Below are 18,718 nucleotides of genomic sequence, written 5' to 3' on the forward strand. Positions count from 1 at the left end.
AGAACAGCCCCCCCCCCCCCTCCACTACGCCTCCTCTGCCACTGTCGCTGGGCCTACAGTGCACATTTACCCACTGGGACACAACTTGCACACTGTATCTTTATTTGTAATATTTTCAACATCCTCAGTAGGTAATTACTGTATTTGTGTCAATTTCAGCACTCTCCGCTTCCTATTATCTATATCCTACTCTCTGCTGCTGCGACAAAACCACTTTCATTCATCATTACAGCTTCATCAAATCATCATCTCATCTGATCTATAGATGACCAGCTGCATTATCATCCACTTTTCATTTGCACTTAGTTTTTCATTAAGGGTTAAGTGCTCATATTAGGTATGCTGCTGTACAGTTACTCCTTACAAGGAGTAGTTTGGAAAATTTTGATTTGAGGATATATGCAAGGTCAGGGAGATTCCTACAATGGCCACTGTTTATTTGCTGCCTCTGGTCTATGTTGTCAGAGTATTAAAGGATAAAATGTAATTATATTGCTAAGAGAACTAGTAGAACTATCACTGCTACAGACTTTATGGTCTGAATACACATCCTGCCACTGTGCAGATTTGGTAAAAACTGTGATATTGTGGACATTAGAAACACCATCTTAAGACTTTATTTTCATTTTGTTCTCTTAATATACAGTATACAAATCCATCACCTCATGGCAACATCATTTTGTACGATTTCTCGACAGTTCGGGCACCAATTTCACTTGCACACATCCTGTATCTCTGCATTAATAAAGCATTTTGCTGGAGAAGCTAATAAGAGTGTGAACATTCACAACAACAGAGACTGTTTACTGCAAAATGTAATACTAACACATAAAATACATGGTCTGATATATAGATGCTGAGAGCCATGCAGCTTTATTGTAATTTACACATTATTCACATGAATTCCTAAATGTACAGTACAATCAAACAAAGATGAACAATGTACAATATAAAACAACAATAAATACCGCATTTATTGTCAGTTATAACCCTGAAATGTGTAGCTGTACTCTTTTTTTTTTTGTCTGAAACAGAGTAATGAAAAACATCGCCTCCCCCACAACTGTTTTGGTAGATAGATTTCATGAGGAGCAGCATCACATTAGAACGTGGAGCAGAAGCTGAAAGAGAAGCAGTATCAGACTCTTCAGGCTTCACTGGCCACCTTAACACACACACACACACACATCCCAACAGGAACAGCACAACCAGAAAATAAAGGTTTGCGATATGTTAAAGACAGTGACAAATGGTTAATCTTTAGGTGATGTGCTACTTTATTAACCAGCGTAGGGTCATCCTCTTTTCTCTTGCCCCCCTCCAGGGAGGTCAGAGGTCAGCTACAGAACAACACCCTGAAGCTGGTAGGGAGTCATTGTCTTGCTCGAGGACACTTCGGCATGGTGGATGCATGCTGACACGTGGTTTGAACCCAGTTCATCCAGTTAAAAGATGGCCTCTCTAACCACTAAGCTGCCTCGCCGCAGCAGGATGATTGAAGAGTGCAGTAAGTCAAATTCATCATCGGAGATAAAAGAGGGGAACCGAGAGTTCTGACACCCTATCACTGATCTGCAACCTCTTGAAATGCAGTTCTGGGAAATCATTTAATAGAAGGATTTTTCTATCTAATTTGATCTAAAAAAGGTGCGAAATTCAACGTCAACGTCTTCATCTATAATCCTCGAAATTGACATGGAACAGGTTTCACTTCTGTGCACGCTCTCACCTTAATCTGCACATCTGAAAGCGCTTTGAGGTGTGAGTATACATACATTATGATAAAATCTCACTTTATATTGTGCACAGCGCACTGCAGAATAAGAAAAGACTCGATGTTTAGGACGTTTGTTGTCTGAGGAAATGAAGCCCATTCGAATGCATCTTAAGTGCACATTGATTGCTGCATGGACGCATACATTCTTTCCCTTTTTATGTGAATATTTGCACTACAAAAATGAAGAAATGAGTGCACTCTGTCACTACTTTTGTCTCTTTGAAAACTCACAATCTCACGGCGTCTTCACTGGCCTTAAGTGTGCAACAACCGTTCATTAAGTCAGTCGATATTCTCCATTTTCCATTATCTGTGTTAGACTAATGTAGTTGTAGGAAACAACACAAATTGGAGTGTCAGTAAAGATGAAGGGGCATCGTCTGAACTGCAGCACTTTCAAGTCCCAAGAAATCGGAGGTAGTAACACAGCTCAGTGTCATTCTCGGACTCTGAGTCTATATACAACACATCTAAGAATACGAGTATTGATTTAGCATCACTGGTCAAGTTACATCAACATATAAACTTCACTGTGACCTGAGGCAGTGCTTTTTACAAACTTTTTACTGGCAGGTCCCCGTGTGAGAAGAGTAGAAACACATTTGAATGACCCTGTGCTTTATAAAAGCAGGTCCTTACAGTCTTTTTCTAACATTTGTACAGCGCATGCAGCCTTGCATTTCAATAAAGTTAATATGGCAGGACCAAATGTAAAAGGAGGAGGAGGTATACCATGAAAGCACAAGTAACCATAGTAACAAAGCAATGACAGCTACCTGGCATCTGCATGTCTCATTGTTGTGTTCCAAGCACAGGTGTACACACACACACACACACACACACACACACACACACACACACACACACACACACACACACACACACACACTCACATGCTCTCTTCCTCTCCTCTCATACACACACAGCTAGCTTTACAGAAAGTGTGGTCTGGTCAGTGGATTATGGCGTTTGAATGACAGTCCTGCCCTTTCTCAGTGTTGCTCACCAAAAGCTGGCCTGATGGGAACTCACAGTGTCTATGACTCATACTGAAGATTAGACCTCCTAACACTCTCTCTTTCTCCGCGCCCCTCTCCCTCCCACTGGCTCTTCCTCTTCTTTTCTTTCCCTCCTTTCCTCTCTGCCTCTCCCTCTCCCCGCGCTCTGGCTTTGTGCTTCTTTCTTATCTCTCGCTGTCTCTCTTTCTGTCTCTGTCCTTAAATCCCTGTCTCTCACTGACTCGCTCTCCTTCTGCGTCTCACAGCTCAGAACTAGGAGAGGCTATGTCTCGAAGGATTTTCTTATGAAAATGACTGACACCTCACTTGACTCCCATGGAGGGTTTTCATAACACACCCTCTGGCGGCCATATTGGAGGTCCTCAACCATATCTATTCACAGAACTGAATAGGCACAGTTCATTTCTGTGCTGTTGTTGACTAGGAACTCATCATTTCGCCACTGACAGGCCCACATCTTATCGATTTTGTGTTTACAAAATGTCAGTTTGTTAGCTAGCTAGGCTACCTATGCTAGCTAACAAACAGCTAGCATAACGGGGTGCCATGCCATTGTTCCGACGGCCCATTATTCCAAAACCCCAATAGTCCGAAAGCTCCATGCCTGAAAACTCCATGGTTGTGGAGTCCGAAAGCTCCATCCACAACCGTGGCTTGTGACAGCCTTGACCGTAAGCTTGCTCTAACCCTAACCTCAGTGACCCGATGCCTCAACCCAACCACCTCCGGGATAACGGGCTGTCGGACAAATGGGCTTTCGGTCCAATGGGTGGACATTTTTCGGACTATTGGGGTTTCGGAATAATGGGCCGTCGGAACAATGGGCAGTCCCCCATAACAGCTAATGTCACTGTCTTGATATAAACATACCTGTTTTGTGCACTAATTAACATACATAACTAAAAGCTAGCATTTGAAGTGACTAGAAGTTGTATTTTAACATTAACATTGGTTGCTCTGCTAAATTAGCCTGCTGGCTAGTTAGCTGGGTAACAATGCAGAAAACAGCTGTTTGTTCAGGTTCACTGAGCTGACTCTTCTCAAGCTACAACTTCTCTTTTGGAGTAAAGACTAGGACTAAAGAAAACAGTTTCCAAACCTAAATCTGGAAACAAATCTACCTCTTCAGACGATTAACTTTTACTTAAGTTACTGAATTAAACTGCACCCACACCACAACAGTCTTTATCAGATACAGCATCTGTCTTCATCTAGACCAGCTTTTACATATTTACACAAATGTCCGCACATCCAATTCTCCATTGGACCTTCATCATGGTGCCAGATGTGGTTGCTAGGAGATGTGACCCGACCTGGACCCAACTGCAAAGCCTCAATACTACAGTGTTGAGACAAAGAGAATTGAACATCAAAACCGGCAGCTGCATCTATCCATCCCAAGGACTAGCTGGTGACCCACGGCTGCATGCGAACGCAGACTCAAACGAGTCTCCCCTAGCTGCTGGGGAGCTTGGGGAGATTCACTGAGAAATCAATCTCATTTTGCACAAGATCAAAAAGCGTTAAGAGACTTTCAGAAAGCACTCCTGTACTGATGTTGCTGACTTGGAAGTGGGGAGACAGCATTAGCATATTGTCGCTGTCAGGTGAAAACCTTGTATCTCCAAAATGGCAACTTTTCAGGAACTAAGAAATGCAGCCTTGTGTTTTGCTTGATCTCCAAGTATTTTTGAGTTTATCCAAAGGGGTTTGAAAGGATTTTATAAGCCCAAGGATGGTGAAATTCTCTCATTCCATAGCACACCATGTAATCCTTCAATTGAAGTCAAAACAGTAAATTCACCAAAATTGGAATTATGAGGTTTCCACATGGTAACAGCAGTATTATTCTGTTGCCTTTTTGCCTTTGATTAGACACCTGTGATAATATGTGTATGTGTGTGTGTGCACTAATGCATGTGTGTGTGTGCCTGTGTCCACAAAGACACAGATATGGGGTCTCAGCTGTTTGATCCATCCAACCTATTCCGTTGTCTCATTGTAAAGGTATGGGGTATGCAAGGTTGCTATGGTGACGATTCTTCTCGGCAACACGGAGAACTGCACACGCTCCGTAGTTTGATTGGCCGCTACATTGCTGTGCCCCGAGTCCCTGGACATAACGAGCCAGCATCCATTGAAGTCAGTATCAGTATCCTCCTATGATCAGTCCGTTTGATACGTTTCCAGGCCATATATAAAAAGATCCAATTTAGTGTAGGAGCTAATGCATAATGTTGATGCATTAGTGGAGGTGGGCTGGAGAGTCCTGCCCTCGGCCAGTAGGTTTATGTGAAGCATCCTACCTGAGCACCCACTCAGGAACCTCTCCAGTGAGCCTTGATGATGCCTATGATCTCTGGTGGGGCGTTTCTGTTAGGTCTAGTGGAGCCAGTTGAGGGCACAATAACACAGGTCGGGTAGTGCGGTAATCATCTAATTTGCATTTGGATGATATTGAACTGAGAGCTATGGGCTAAAAATGACTATCCCAAGTTAGAGTAGTCTATAGGAGCCGCCCTGGTGCCTCAGTCTGCTAATGTGCATACCACATGGTCACAAATCTATGGGTTAAAATCTCTGTCCACACAACACTATCAACATTATCTTAACCCCTACACTCTCAATCTGTCAGTCTTCATTGTACTATCTGTTAAATACTAATCTGAAATATCAAATAAATACTGAATAAGGGGGGTCGCCCAGTCTTGACAAAAACTAAGACTGTGGCCAGTAAGTAATACCTCAAACGCGCTCAAGTTTTACTGTGTGATAATACTGTTTCTTTGCGAACAAAACAAAACACTATATCCCACTGGACGTGTGGAGTTCACACATGCTGCACAACATAGATGTCTGCATCATCAGAAATGCCAAAAATCTTGAAAAAGTGGGAGCTAAACATTGCTAAAAGTAAATGGAGCATGATGAGACATCTGTTAGTTCCTTCTCATATTGCCATTCTTCAAAAAGGTTATACCCATTTGGATCTGGTGTCAAATCACAGGCAGTTTCTTCCTCACAGAGTTGCAGATCAATGTCAACTTCATTAATGTTATCTCCTAATACTAATTATAAAGTTCCAGCAGTGTGACTAGGCTGGCCTGCTGACTCCAGCAAAACAGCTACTTTTTTTTAATGAGGAAATGACAGTTATCATCAGTCAGTAAAGTCTTTAAATATTAAACTTGTGCCCTGGTGGCTAATCCAATTAGCGTGTATACCATGTATGTGTGACTGCACTGGTTTGAAATGTGGCTCGTGCTATGCTATAATAATATGCTATAATACTGTAAACCCTTTCCTGTCTCTCTTCAAAGTAAACTGGGAAAAAAAACACTAATTGATGCAGTGCTTGAGTAGGGTGGGCTGTTTCCTAGGAAACGTGTTAATCAGGAGAAGTTGGCTGTGTAGCAAGAGTAACAATGCGAACAAGAGCGAGACAGAGGGAGAGCAGAGACACAAGACAAAAAATGAAACCAACTGGGAGAGTGAAAGAGACAGACAGGGAACCGGGATGAAAAACACAAAAATCCCCAACGTCTCCGCAAACATCCCCATCCTGTCCCTCTGGAACATTCTCAACTGTCCGTCTATGCCGGTCCGTCCGTGCCTTCCAAGTCTTTCTCGGACTGAAAAGCTGAAACTGTGAAATCGTGACTTTTTGCGGGACGGCCATTTTGGCTCCCGGCTCCCTCTGTCAGGCCCTCCGATGCGGCTCCAGCCTACATGATGGAGCAGGTGAAGCCGCAGCACTCCTTCAGCAGGGTGAGGCCGGTCTTGGCGAAGGGGGAGGAGCCCTGCTGGGCCCGGGACGTCACCCGTCTGGCTGTCACACCTGGGACACAGAGGAGAGGTTCACGCTGGGGGAAGAAACACTGAATTTACTTCATAACGTCATGCAATATGACCTAAACTGTCTAGGAATGTCGTAAGTGTAATGTCAAATTTGTAATTCCATTTGACATCTGGATATTGTGGATGAAAAATGCTCATCTAATGACTATATAAAGTACATAATATCACACTGCATACATTAATAAATAAATAAATTACTTAAAAATCTAAATTAATGCTGTGCCAATCTTTTTAATTTATTTAGAATTAACTGTTTACAGTGCAGAGGGAGTAATATATATAATGTAATTAATGTGTAACATAAGTGTTACCACAAAAGTCACACTTTCAGAATGATACACAACTTCAGCAGGCAAGATCTATGACTTTCATTACAAAGTTCTCTCTCTCTTCTCTCTCTCACACACACATACACACACACACACACACACACACACACACACATAAAGAATGCGCAGGTCTTCAGAATATCTGCCCATGTACAAAGGACCCAGCTGACGGACGACCTTATTAAGCAGGGCACAAACAGGTACTTTTCCAGGGAGCTCTAAAACATAGCCTCAGTACACCTATTCATTTATTTTATGGGGAATCAGTCAGCCTCATCTCTCTTTCAAAGACCCCGGGAGGACAAAGCCTTGAACGAGGAAAAGATACCAAACAGTTCAAAAGAATGACCCCCTTTTCAGATCTGCCGATTTCCTCCTCTGATCCAGTCTCTGGAAGCGTAATACTTGCATACCTTTCTTCTTCGCGGTTCTCGGGAACTTGGACTTGAGAAAATCTGCCATTTCTTTATCTTCTTCTTTCTCCCTGTGGAACCGGAGAAAGCAGTCTATTGTGAAGGACATTAAAGATTAAAAAAAAGACAGAAAGCAGAAGAAAGATTTCTCTCTTTGCTAACGTAGACAGCGTGGCCTCCGGCGCCGTCCTCTCCTCTCCTCTCCTCTCCTCTCCTCTCCTCTCCTCTCCTCACTCCGTTTCTTTGCATGCATTTCAAAAACAATCAATTACTGCAGTGTTGTTCTCCGAATTCCTCACCTTCTCAGACTCCCTGCAGGGTTTCATCATTTATTCTGAGAATGCAGCAGGGTGTCAGCTGCCAACACAACGTGCTGTTCACACAAACTAACAACGTATGAATGTCTGATAATGGAGAGTGGAGAGAGGATAAAAGCTAGTGTGGTTTGAACGCCACATGTGATCATCCACTGTCTGGTGACAAGTTATATTACTGAGTGTCAAGCTGAAGAACTGTTGAGGATGGACTTGCTCTTCTTTGACTGCAAGCATCACAATCAACAAGTCACTGGAAGTCCATTCATTTCCAATAGAGCTGAGCTACCAGGGAAACTCTGCAACAACAAGTTTCCCTACTGATGGGATTTTGTTTCATGAACAATAGTTCCACCTGGTAAGTGCAAAATGGGTGAGAAGTTGATTACAGCCATTCATAGTTTCCCAGTTCTCTAGAGCTTTTATTTGAAAGACTACAGAGAGAAACATCTCAAATGATGCTTGCAGAACGGTTGCATTCTTTCTGTTTATTTCCGATGAATGCTACCTAATTAGTGCTTGTGAGGTAGCTGTGTTAACTCATCGGAACGATAGAGAGAGGAGAGAGGAGAGAAGAGAAGAGAAGAGAAGAGAAGAGAAGAGAAGAGAAGAGAAGAGAAGAGAAGAGAAGAGAAGAGAAGAAAAGAGAAGAAAGGTAATAGAAGAAAACAGTACAAACTAGTAGCATCCAAACCAAAGAGGTGGAAGCAGACCTGAGTCGCTCAAACTCCACATCGTCCACCAGGAAGTCTCTGGTCTCCACCAGCTTGTGGATCTGCTGCAGCAGCTCCTCCTCCTTCTGCCGGTCCTCGTTGGACTTGTCATTATCTGGAGCGGAGAAGAAGACCACTGAAAACCTCTGAGCGTCTGCGGTTTGTCCCAGCTTACTAAACATCATCTTCCTTAATCATCATAAGACTGTAGTTGTCAAAGCTGTCTTGTTAATTAAAGCAGCAATATGTAAGCTAATTTATCTCGCACTGAAAGGTGTGACAGGAGGAAATTAAAAAAAGTGCATATATATAAAAGATCAATTTCAGGTCAAAGATAGTGAAAACACACAGATAATTGAAGAAAATGTTCTTAAAGAATTTAAAATCAGACTGACAACTATTAATCAGTGTGGACATTAACGGATGCATTCTGTCATTTATTAAAAAGACTGTGACTTAATTAATTAATTAAGGGATTAATTAATTAATTAATTAATTAATTTAGGGATTTTCCTACACTGAGGATACTGATCTTAGACTAATCAAGTAAAGAAGTCAGAACAACCATGAATCCCCAGCAGAAAGCTCCTACCTGGTACAGATACGAGCTTCTGCAGGTCCTTCTTCAGACGAGTGATCTCCTTGCACAGCTGAATGTCATCCATCCTGCACCGGCATGGGACAGAACACACACACACACACACACACACACACACTTGTATCACAATACTCTGGACGACATCCAATGACTATATCCATTCCCTAACCCCTAACCCTAACCCATCACCACTACATGCTTAACCCTAATCCGTATTTACCTAAACCTAATCCTAATTCTAATTTTAACCCTAAACCCAAATCCTAACCCTAAACCCCCTTAAAGAAGACACACACACACACTTCCATGTATCAATTCACATATATCAATTATCTATCTTCCTTATAAAAGAAAAAAAAACGATTGCCTTGAAGACGTTTATCAATTGTTAAAGGTAGTAAAGAGTGGAGCTCTACAGGTTGAAATTCAAACAGAAGGAGCCAATATTGATCTTATATTTCACACAGGAGATTACACAATCTCTACTGAACAGAAATCCCGACGGCGCCTCCGAGCCAGATAGCTTTCACTCCGTTTCAGTAGCTCTCTCAATGGCTCTTCACTTCAGTGGCTCATCACTGACAATGACAGAGAGGGAGAGGGGGAGAGAGAGAGAGAGAGAGAGAGAGAGAGAGAGAAGGGGTGGCAGACTCTCTCTGTCTTCTTCTCTAAAAGGAGTGAGTGGCCCTCATATGACCCAGCGCCACAGCCACTGAATCTTACACACACACACACACACACACACACACACACACACACACACACACACACACACAGGCAGTCAGGCGGGGTCAGACGCACACATACACACATTCATCACTGTCAGCCGGGCGAGAGCCTTGCCACCATGCCTCGTCTACCTGTCAAGTGAGATGTTCTCTACAGACATGTAGGTAGGGGACTGACCACCAGCTCCAGAATACAAATGATACACTTTACTAAACTTACTAGAAGACAATGCACTTTGGGGTTTCACTTGTCCTTGTGTTTGCGGGCCGCTGAGGAAACAGAACTAAGGGGCTTCAAAATCGTGACTCTCCATCTCCCCCTCCTCCTCCTCGTCCTCTCTCTCTTTCTCTCTTTCTATCTCTTTATCTGCTCGTCGCTCACTTGCCACGCCGCACACGCCACTCCTCGCATTCTCCCTGCTGTCGGAGCAGTGTTACTGTCTATCTTTTTTCAGAGGAGTAGATGAATAAATATCCATATATATCAGCCTTCGTGGTGGAAGCAAAGGTAGGACCATTGAAATTTTAATGGGGGGGGGGGGGGGCAGCTGGGGATGGCGACAGAGGGAAATGAGGGGAGAGAACAGAGACTGACTGTGCTGCCGCTGCCAAATATGTGCTATCACCACCAAAAATGGCTTGGATTGTTTGAACTACAGAAACAGAAGATAGGCTTTTGTCCTATGGGTTGTTCTAGCTTGAAGAGCACCAATGGCATTTATTAATTGATTGATTGATTGATTGATTGATTAACCAATCAATGTTATAATTTTAAAAATAACAAGAGTTTCTCCTAACAGACAAGTAAAACATTTTGTCCCCTACGAATGATGCAGGCACTCTTTGGGCCAATCGGTATCAAGATGAATCAACCCTCCAAATTCAATAAAAATTGGACCGGTGGTGTGGCAGGTATGGCTTTTCAAAGTTTGATATTTTCACCTTTAATTATAGCGCCCCCATTAGGCCAATCAATGTAAGGATTCCTGGACTTGTGTTTCATGTCAATCGGATTTCTGGTGTTGGACTTGGGACCTTTCAAAGTTATAACTTTTGACCTTGAACTATAGTCACAGTGCCAAAATGCTTCATCCCACCAAGTTTTGTCAAAATTGTCACATTTCTACAATCAAAGGGATCTGGGTTGCCTTCGCTCACCCTGTGTTGCCTCCCCACTTCAACTGAACTGAATGCTTACTGGCAGTGATGCAAAGCACAAACAGGCCTCACACACCAAGTGGAAGCCAAACGCACGGAGAGCCACTCACATGTATCGAAGCTCCGACTCCCTGCGGACCAGCACGTCCCGGATCCGCTCGATCTTGAACAGCTCGCCCTCGATGTCGTCCACGGTGATGGTGGAGTCCGCCATGGACACCACGTCCTCCTCTGAGAGAGGGAGGGAGAGAGAGAGAGAGAGTGAGAGACAGAGAGACAGAGAGAGAGAGAGAGTGTAAGGACAGTTTCAGCCTTTAGCTTTTGCTGAATCTTGTTAAAGAGCAATCTGTCTGACAAAAGAATGAAAGGAAGCGTTTTTGGATTCTTCATTTTGAAAGCGCTTTAGTCTTGCTGACTGATGCGTGCACATAGATAAAATACAGAGACAGACAGACACACACACACACACACACACACACTGAGGACAGCAGCTCTCAAACTTATCTTCTCTGGCACTGCAGACACAATAACTGCATATGAATCTGCATTTGAAACTGTATAAACAACTGCCGCAGATGTGGTCTGGAATTACAGCTTGATGAGGAGCAGAGCAGACTGCCAGAGCCAAATTACTGTGTGTCAGTGGATGGCACGACTCTTATAACTGTTTGGGCGCTCTCTCTCTCTCTCTTTCTCTCTGTCTCTCTCTCTCTCTCTCTCTCTCTCACACACACACACACACACACACACACACAGAGTAATTGAGTAAGCACAGGTTGGTGGGTCAGGCTAACATTGTGACAAGATAACACAGTCTTCCTCCCCGGCGTGGCTGTCAGACAAACACTGCGGTCCTGTCTATCCTGCCTCATTCTGCAGCAGACTCCGAATATCTGCAGACATTGCTCACAGTTTTTCAGCCTGAACTTTTCCACCAAACGTGATCCCACGGTGCAACAATGAGCGGAACAGACCCAGAACACACAGAATCTGATGTAAACAAGCTCCCCTACACACACACACTTTTCCAAGTACTCAAAGACGAGAACATGCACCCTCAGAAGCCGTTTAATGTGACCTCAGGACTCGCTTTAAGTAGAGGAAAACATGCTTCTTTGTACTTTATTACAGGCTTTTTAGTACTCAGCATTGCGGTTGGTAGTCCTGCCAGGTGAACCAGGCACTAGTTATCAGCCTGTAATTACATCGCATGCAAATCCCAAGAAACCGAATGTTCCACATAAGCAAAGAACAAACTTGTGATAAAAAAAATATATAAAAAAAAACTGCTAGAAAGTGCTGGTTTTCTTTCTAAGGCAAATCTAGGGACTGATGCAGACCTGAAGCTAAATGTGAGTCACAGAGGGGAGTCAAGGTAAGAACACAAAAACAAAACTAGAGACTTGCATCACACCGGGGAGCCGCAGCATAACACAGTTAAAAGCTCTTGGTACTTAATAATTATCACTTATGTGGATGTGCATTTTTATAATATGCACTCACTTCTTTCACTAAAATCAATTTGAGAACAAATGTACAGTAGCAAATGTTCACATCATAAAGCAATAAATAACTCCTGATACATGCCATCATAATAATGTCTGATTTTCTGTCAAGAAGCAACAGAATGTTTCTTAATGGTATCCATAGCCAATTGAGCTGATAATAATCCCTGCATGAATATGCTCTCACGCACAATTTCTCTGCTTTCGAGTGATTAGATAATCATATATTGCACAGAGGGTGCCTTGATGGCTCAGTGGACAGCAGCACAAAACATTTACTCTCAATGATGTTAAAATCTTAAATCTTTATCTTTTTTTGCATAACCCTCCTCCTCCCTTTCTACTTTCCACAGTAGGCTACCAAATGAAGTAGAAATTCCATCTTAAAAACTTAAGTCTTCAATCAAAAAAAAAAGAAAAAAAAAGAAGATTCACATCTCAGCCACCATGTACAACACTGCGCGTGTTTGCTCCAGGCTGTTTGTCTATCTATAATGAATCTGTCCCAAGGTTCCAGTGACATTTGTGTGGGATGAAAGGACATCAAAGCATTCCATGCAATTTAGCTCCACCCCGAGCAACAGCAGCACTAGAATCAAACAAGCCGGCTAAATCAAACATTTAACTGCAGCCACCTCCTATTTTAGCTCCATTACTCACATGCACTGCATCTAATTTACCCAGAGATCCAAGTAGGGCAGGCCTTCCTGAAGACAGACGCGGCGAGACCCGGTTGCGACGGTCGTGACTCTGCAATTAGAAGAAATCACCTCAGCCTGCCCTCCTTTATCGGAGGGAAGACTTCCACCCGGCGCTGTGGCGGGCCTCGCTAACTATCGCTCCCTCGCTGAGAGCCTCACAATATGGGGGCCGAGCCAGACACGACCGGGGGAGGCATCCGCCACTGACAGACCCGATAAAGCCACAGTCACTGACTCCTCCTGGGGGCCCATTGAATCCTTTCTATACACACCAGTGCTTTTGCATTTACACAGAAAAGTGTTGTGGAAGAGCACTAGGAGAGCACAGAAACAGCCCTATTCTAGTCACGGTTAGCCTTGGGGAAGGCAGAGTTGACTGAAGTGCAGTGAAGACATGTCTTTTGAAAAGAAAAAAAAAAGGCGGAATAGAAAAGGAGTGTATTGTAATATGTCAGGCTTGGCTTGTGTGACCTCGGGGTAGTAGTGAAAGCAGGGAAGCATTAGCCGTGCTTGGTGATAATTGTTTACATGGGCTCGTATCCCTAGTGGCGTGGGAGCATTGTACCGGGCCGGCTGTTGCAAGCCGGCTTTGTCTGCCAGACAAAAAAGGGATCCTGAAGTACAGACAGGCATCTCCACAAAGACACCCCACTCTGTTACTATGACAAACCTGGCTGACGTCAGTGTAACATCAACGCAACCTTGGCACCTCGGAGGCGAAAAGAGTGAACTGTTGCAGTGAATATTAAAGTGTTAATAGGATCGAAAATATAAACACACACCTGAAACCGTTCCCTTACACTCTCTTATATAGGCTTTCAACGTGTTAATTGAAGAGTAAAATTAAAATGCATGACAGAGTAAGCTTGTAAACAAGCCTGAGGTGTAAGGTCATGAAGGTAAAGTGCTCGGTTTCTTACACATAAAAGAAAGAACGGCAACGCTTTAGAACCCTGATAAAGGCGTTTGTACGAAACAAGTTGGTTTTTATGTACCAACTCCTTCTTTCTTAGTGTTTTTTTCCCCAATTCATGTGTTATTAACCTGTGCATTAACCCATGGAAAAGTAGTGGAAGCACACAATAATAGTATGTGAGCAATAGTGTGAATAGAATACAAAGAATACCACTGCATAGGCCATATACCATATCTACCTGTTAGTACAAATTGAAATGCATAGTGAACCTTACAAAATGATGTATCGCCCAACTCTAATTCATGCAAAGCACATTAGCCATTATCAAAAACCAACATTTCCTGTATGTTCTGGTGACTAAATATGGGAAGCAATAATATTCCCTCTCTGGGCGTCGAGCAACAGTGTAGCAAAGATGCTGCAAACTCTCATCGTGTCCTAAATCTAAGCTTCGTCTCTCTGAAGACATCTGCCTCCTGCAGCTGTGGAGGCAAAAATCATTTTATTGGTTGAGCTAAACCTCAGCAGGCGGAGCCAAAGACTCAGTTTTTCAGAGCGCAAGTTAGCTAACTGGCAAAGTTGTCCAACAATAGCCTAAATAAAAAATGTAAATGGCAGCGACTTTTGATGTTGGAAGGTCAGCGGAGTAGCTAACTAGCTTGCCTTGCTAGCTATAGGCTAGTATGGCTAGTTTGAACTTGGAAGGTCAGCTAGGCTAACTAGCTAAACTAGATAAGTTAGTGTGACTAGACTGCATTTTTTCAGTGTCAAGAGCACTAGGCTTCTTAATATTAGCTTCCTCCTCTCTTACCTCTTGCCTTTTTTCACTGGGCTTCAGTCTAATGTAAGGTAGCCAGACAAATTGAGGTACTTTGGCTCCGCTCATTGAGGTTTAACGCAACCAATAAGATTATTTCTGCCTCTGAGAAATGTCTGTATAACTAAAACTCATCTGCCTTCCCCCTGCTCCCCCTTCCTTGATTACATTCACTTGCCTAATAACCAAACCTGACACTTATACTCTCTCTCTCTCTCTCTCTCTCGCTCTCTCTCTCTCTCTCACACACACACACACACACACACACATACATGATTTAGAGATGCTACAACAGGTTTCTCAGCAGGATGTCAGGGCGAGGTGTGCTCTGCTCCCAGCAGGCCTTCCACATACATTACATTAACAGTCATGGGCCCCTCCAGCACTTTAGTTTGGCTGGATTAAGCCTTTGGTTCTCCTCTCAGTGCAGTGAGGATGTCTGGAAGGTGAAACCACTGGGATGGGTGCTGATAGTGTGTCTAGTCTTCTGACATTTTGTGAAATGAGCACAATGTCTTGCAAATATGTGCTCCGTGCATGAAAAGTGAAAGCAATGCTTCCCCCACTGCAAAAGGATTACATGGAATAGACATGACTAGAAACAGGCAGCAGTTTGAAATAGTGTGATGGATGGACATACACTTTCAAGTCTGGCAACCCAGGTTCAACTCATACCATCAAGTTTACTACTGTGCATTAAGTTTTTCTTATTTAACCATGACCACAACATTATCCTAAACTTAACCAAAGTTGTTCTAGTTGCCTAAACCTAACCGTTAGCTAACCTTTTCACATGACAAACATGTGAAAATGGTGTGTCCAATTTGTGATATTGTCACATAATCCAACTCATGGTGGATGAACATAATGTTCAATAATTAGCATTTCATGACGTACTCATTCACAAAATTTTGAGACTCTGTTGGGCAAGTGCAGCAGTGTGTGCGCATTTGACAAGCACTGGCAGATGTAGTCGCTTTGCATATAAATGCAAAGCTTCTGTGATGTGTGTGTGTGTGTGTGTGTGTGTGTGTGTGTACAACCGAGAGAGAGATAAAGACAGAGAGATAGCAAGAGTGAGAGCGAGAGTGTAAGAAAGAGAGTGAGGGAGAGAGAGAGAGAGAGAGAGAGACGCTCCCCCGCCCTCGCCTTTTTGTACTCTCTCATCTTCAAATTGCATACTGTATTCACACAGCGATACCACTCGCCACACTGCAGAAGAAAAGATGCTGGATGACAGTTTATGCATCAGAAGAAGTTGTTTCAAAATTAAAAAAATCTGTCTCAGGGTTCTCATTCATCACCCCGCAGAGCCGAGGATCATTTTGGAGTTTTCTGTCTCAGCCGAATAAAAAAAAAAGTAGAGCCGACTCCTTTTCTCCAGCCCTTTCACCTGCCTCTGCTGAGTCAGCTAACATTAGGTTTCTTGAATCAAGCTTTAAAAGTGTATGGTGTGGATGTACCACACACACACACACACACACACACACACACACACACACACACACACACACACACACACAATCTATTTTTTTCCCTCTCTTCCTCACACACAATGGGGTTGCAGTCAGTCATATATTTCGCAATAGGTGAGTTCACAATCCTTCTATTCTATTGCTGTTGGAGAGACAGCAGGGAGCAGAGGGGGTATATCAGATCTTTGACAGACATCTGAAGTCTTTCCTGAAGAACAACTTGGATTTCTTTCCATTCTGATGTTTTCACTCAAGGACAAGTTGCTCTCCATAAGGAGGACATCAGCGAAGCGCCTCACGTACATACAGCAGATGGAGTGTGTCTCGTTGTGCCTGGAGTAAAGTATAGAGACAGGATCTGTGGACCAAACTTCCAACAGCGGGAGACACATTATGGGTCATTTCAGCCTAGCAGAGAAGCCCATATATCCATATAGTGTTGGAGATACCAGGCTCTGCCGCTGAGGTTTGCTATGACAGGCTGTTCTGCCGCTGAATGCTCCCAGTCACGACTCACCATTAGACCCTTTCAGACCTCTCGCTCCCTCCTTTACGCTTTCTCCCCTCTCTCACTTCTCCGTTCTCACCTCCCTTTCTGCTTAACCCCGTTTCACCCTCCCTCTCTCCCTCTCGCTATCTCCCCCCTCTCTCTCTTCCTTCTCTTCTTTTCCTCCTCTTGGTCACCCGGCCCCCTTAAGGCGTGAATTAAATGAGGTCTCGATTTTCACCGTCTTGGTGCTCCAACTCCAACTCCAACCTCTTGCCTTACACCGCCAACCCAGCGCTGCGAGTGCTTTACGCCTAATGAGGTAGACTAGCAGGACTGGAGCAAGGGAAATGAGGAGCAAGAAGAAGAGAGGAAGGGGGGATGTAAGCGGGGGGGGGGGAAAGTGAGAGCTGATGTGACAGTGAAAGAGAAAGAGAGAGAGAGAGGGAGAGAGAGAGAAGAGACAGAAGAAAAGGGGGGTAGATGATGATAATCAGGGTTCATCCACACTGGTTTAACACCGACAGTGATGCTGCACAGCTTGATGATGATGATGACCATAATAAAAATGATGATGTAGAAAATGTACAAGCATCAGCAATGTGGAGGAGGATTATTGTGAAGAACACAATGAGAAAAACGTGCAGCTTTGGTGAAAATTGCCTATAGATTGCCGAAGCTGATAAATAGCCAATGTCTTGTCAAGTCCCACATATGGGTCATTATTCATCATTTGAGGTGCAATTCACTAAGTAATGGATGGACCCTCACCTTAGTCTAACACACCGCGCGCGCACACACACACACACACACACACACACACACACACACACACACACACACACACTGTGAGTGGAACAGCTGGTGAGGGCCACCTGTGGATTCTTGGTGTGTTCGGAGCTGCTGTTTTTTTTTTCACCTTTACTGCTGCAGCTCAAAACACATTTAAACACCTCTAATGGAATAATGGAATAACTGGATTGTCTGAAGAAAAGCCTGAAGAAAAAGAACTATAGTGTAATACAATTGAGAAGGATAGGATACCATGCAAATATCACAGCAAAACTAGACGACTCTATAGGAATATTGTAGTGATACCATAGGGGATAATATAAATATCATAGAGCAAAATAATGTCACTAAGCTCACTAGTGAACTATAAGCTCCTATAGGAATATTATAGCGATATTATAAAAGAGAAAAAAAAATACCATAAAGTATAACAAAGTCACTATAAAATCAATATTGAGTACCATGGACACACTGTACATCCCTATTGGAATATTATAGGAATATTCTAGTGATACCACAGGGGATAAAAAAAAACAAAAACATTAAGTACAATAATGCCACTATAAACTCACCATTGAGTACTATAGACATGCTGTACGTCCTTATAGGAATATTATAGGAATATTACAGTGACATCACAGGAGATAAAAAGTACCATTAATTACAATAAGATCACAATAAACTCACTATTGGGTACAGTCCCTATTGGAATATTACAGTGATACCAAACTCACTACAGACACACTATAAGTCCCTATAGAAATATTATAGGAATATTATAGACATAACAGGAAATAAAAAAAAACAAAAAAAACAATTAAGGACAATAAGGTCACTATAAACTCACTATTGAGTACCATAGACATACACTACAACTCTGTAAGAATATTATGGGAATGTTACAGTGATACCATAGGAAGTAAAAAAAAAAAAAATACTATAAGGCAAGGTATTATTATAGTGTCTTTTCGTTCCGTTACCTGGCTTGGAAGTGTCCGCGCTCCATTCAGTGCGCTCCAGGGAACCGTACTGATGAGAAGACCCTCGCTGCTTCTCCATCTCTCTCCAGCAGCCGGTCCTCTATCTAGCCTTCCAGTGCAGAGGCTGGGAAACGCAAG

General features: G+C 43.1%; 1 protein-coding gene across 1 annotated transcript; it reads right to left on the reverse strand.

The window, feature by feature from the left end:
• Nucleotides 1–6,521: 6,521 nt before the first annotated feature.
• LOC139655350 (bMERB domain-containing protein 1-like) lies at nt 6,522–18,659 on the reverse strand. Its single transcript, XM_071532736.1, has 6 exons — nt 18,581–18,659; nt 11,018–11,138; nt 9,016–9,089; nt 8,424–8,538; nt 7,397–7,467; nt 6,522–6,634 (listed from the first exon to the last, which is right to left on the reverse strand). The coding sequence occupies exons 1-6, from the start codon at nt 18,657–18,659 to the stop codon at nt 6,522–6,524; spliced, it is 573 nt and encodes a 190-aa protein (XP_071388837.1).
• Between the last annotated feature and the right edge of the window lie 59 nt (nt 18,660–18,718).

This window comes from Centroberyx affinis, unplaced genomic scaffold (assembly GCF_046629955.1).
Source record: "Centroberyx affinis isolate AG114_WGS23_722 - 3 ecotype Tasmania unplaced genomic scaffold, CSIRO-AGI_Caff_v1 ptg002237l_1, whole genome shotgun sequence".
Lineage (NCBI taxonomy): Eukaryota > Metazoa > Chordata > Actinopteri > Beryciformes > Berycidae > Centroberyx > Centroberyx affinis.

Bases quoted from the DNA above. Each gene is read 5' to 3' on its own strand.
- LOC139655350 (XM_071532736.1), bottom strand. From the start codon at position 18,659: ATGGAGAAGCAGCGAGGGTCTTCTCATCAGTACGGTTCCCTGGAGCGC. The intron at 9,090-11,017 runs GTGAGTGGCTCT...ATGCCGGTGCAG, and splicing joins GAGTCGGAGCTTCGATACAT to GATGGATGACATTCAGCTGT. The intron at 8,539-9,015 runs GTAGGAGCTTTC...TCTCCGCTCCAG, and splicing joins GAAGCTCGTATCTGTACCAG to ATAATGACAAGTCCAACGAG.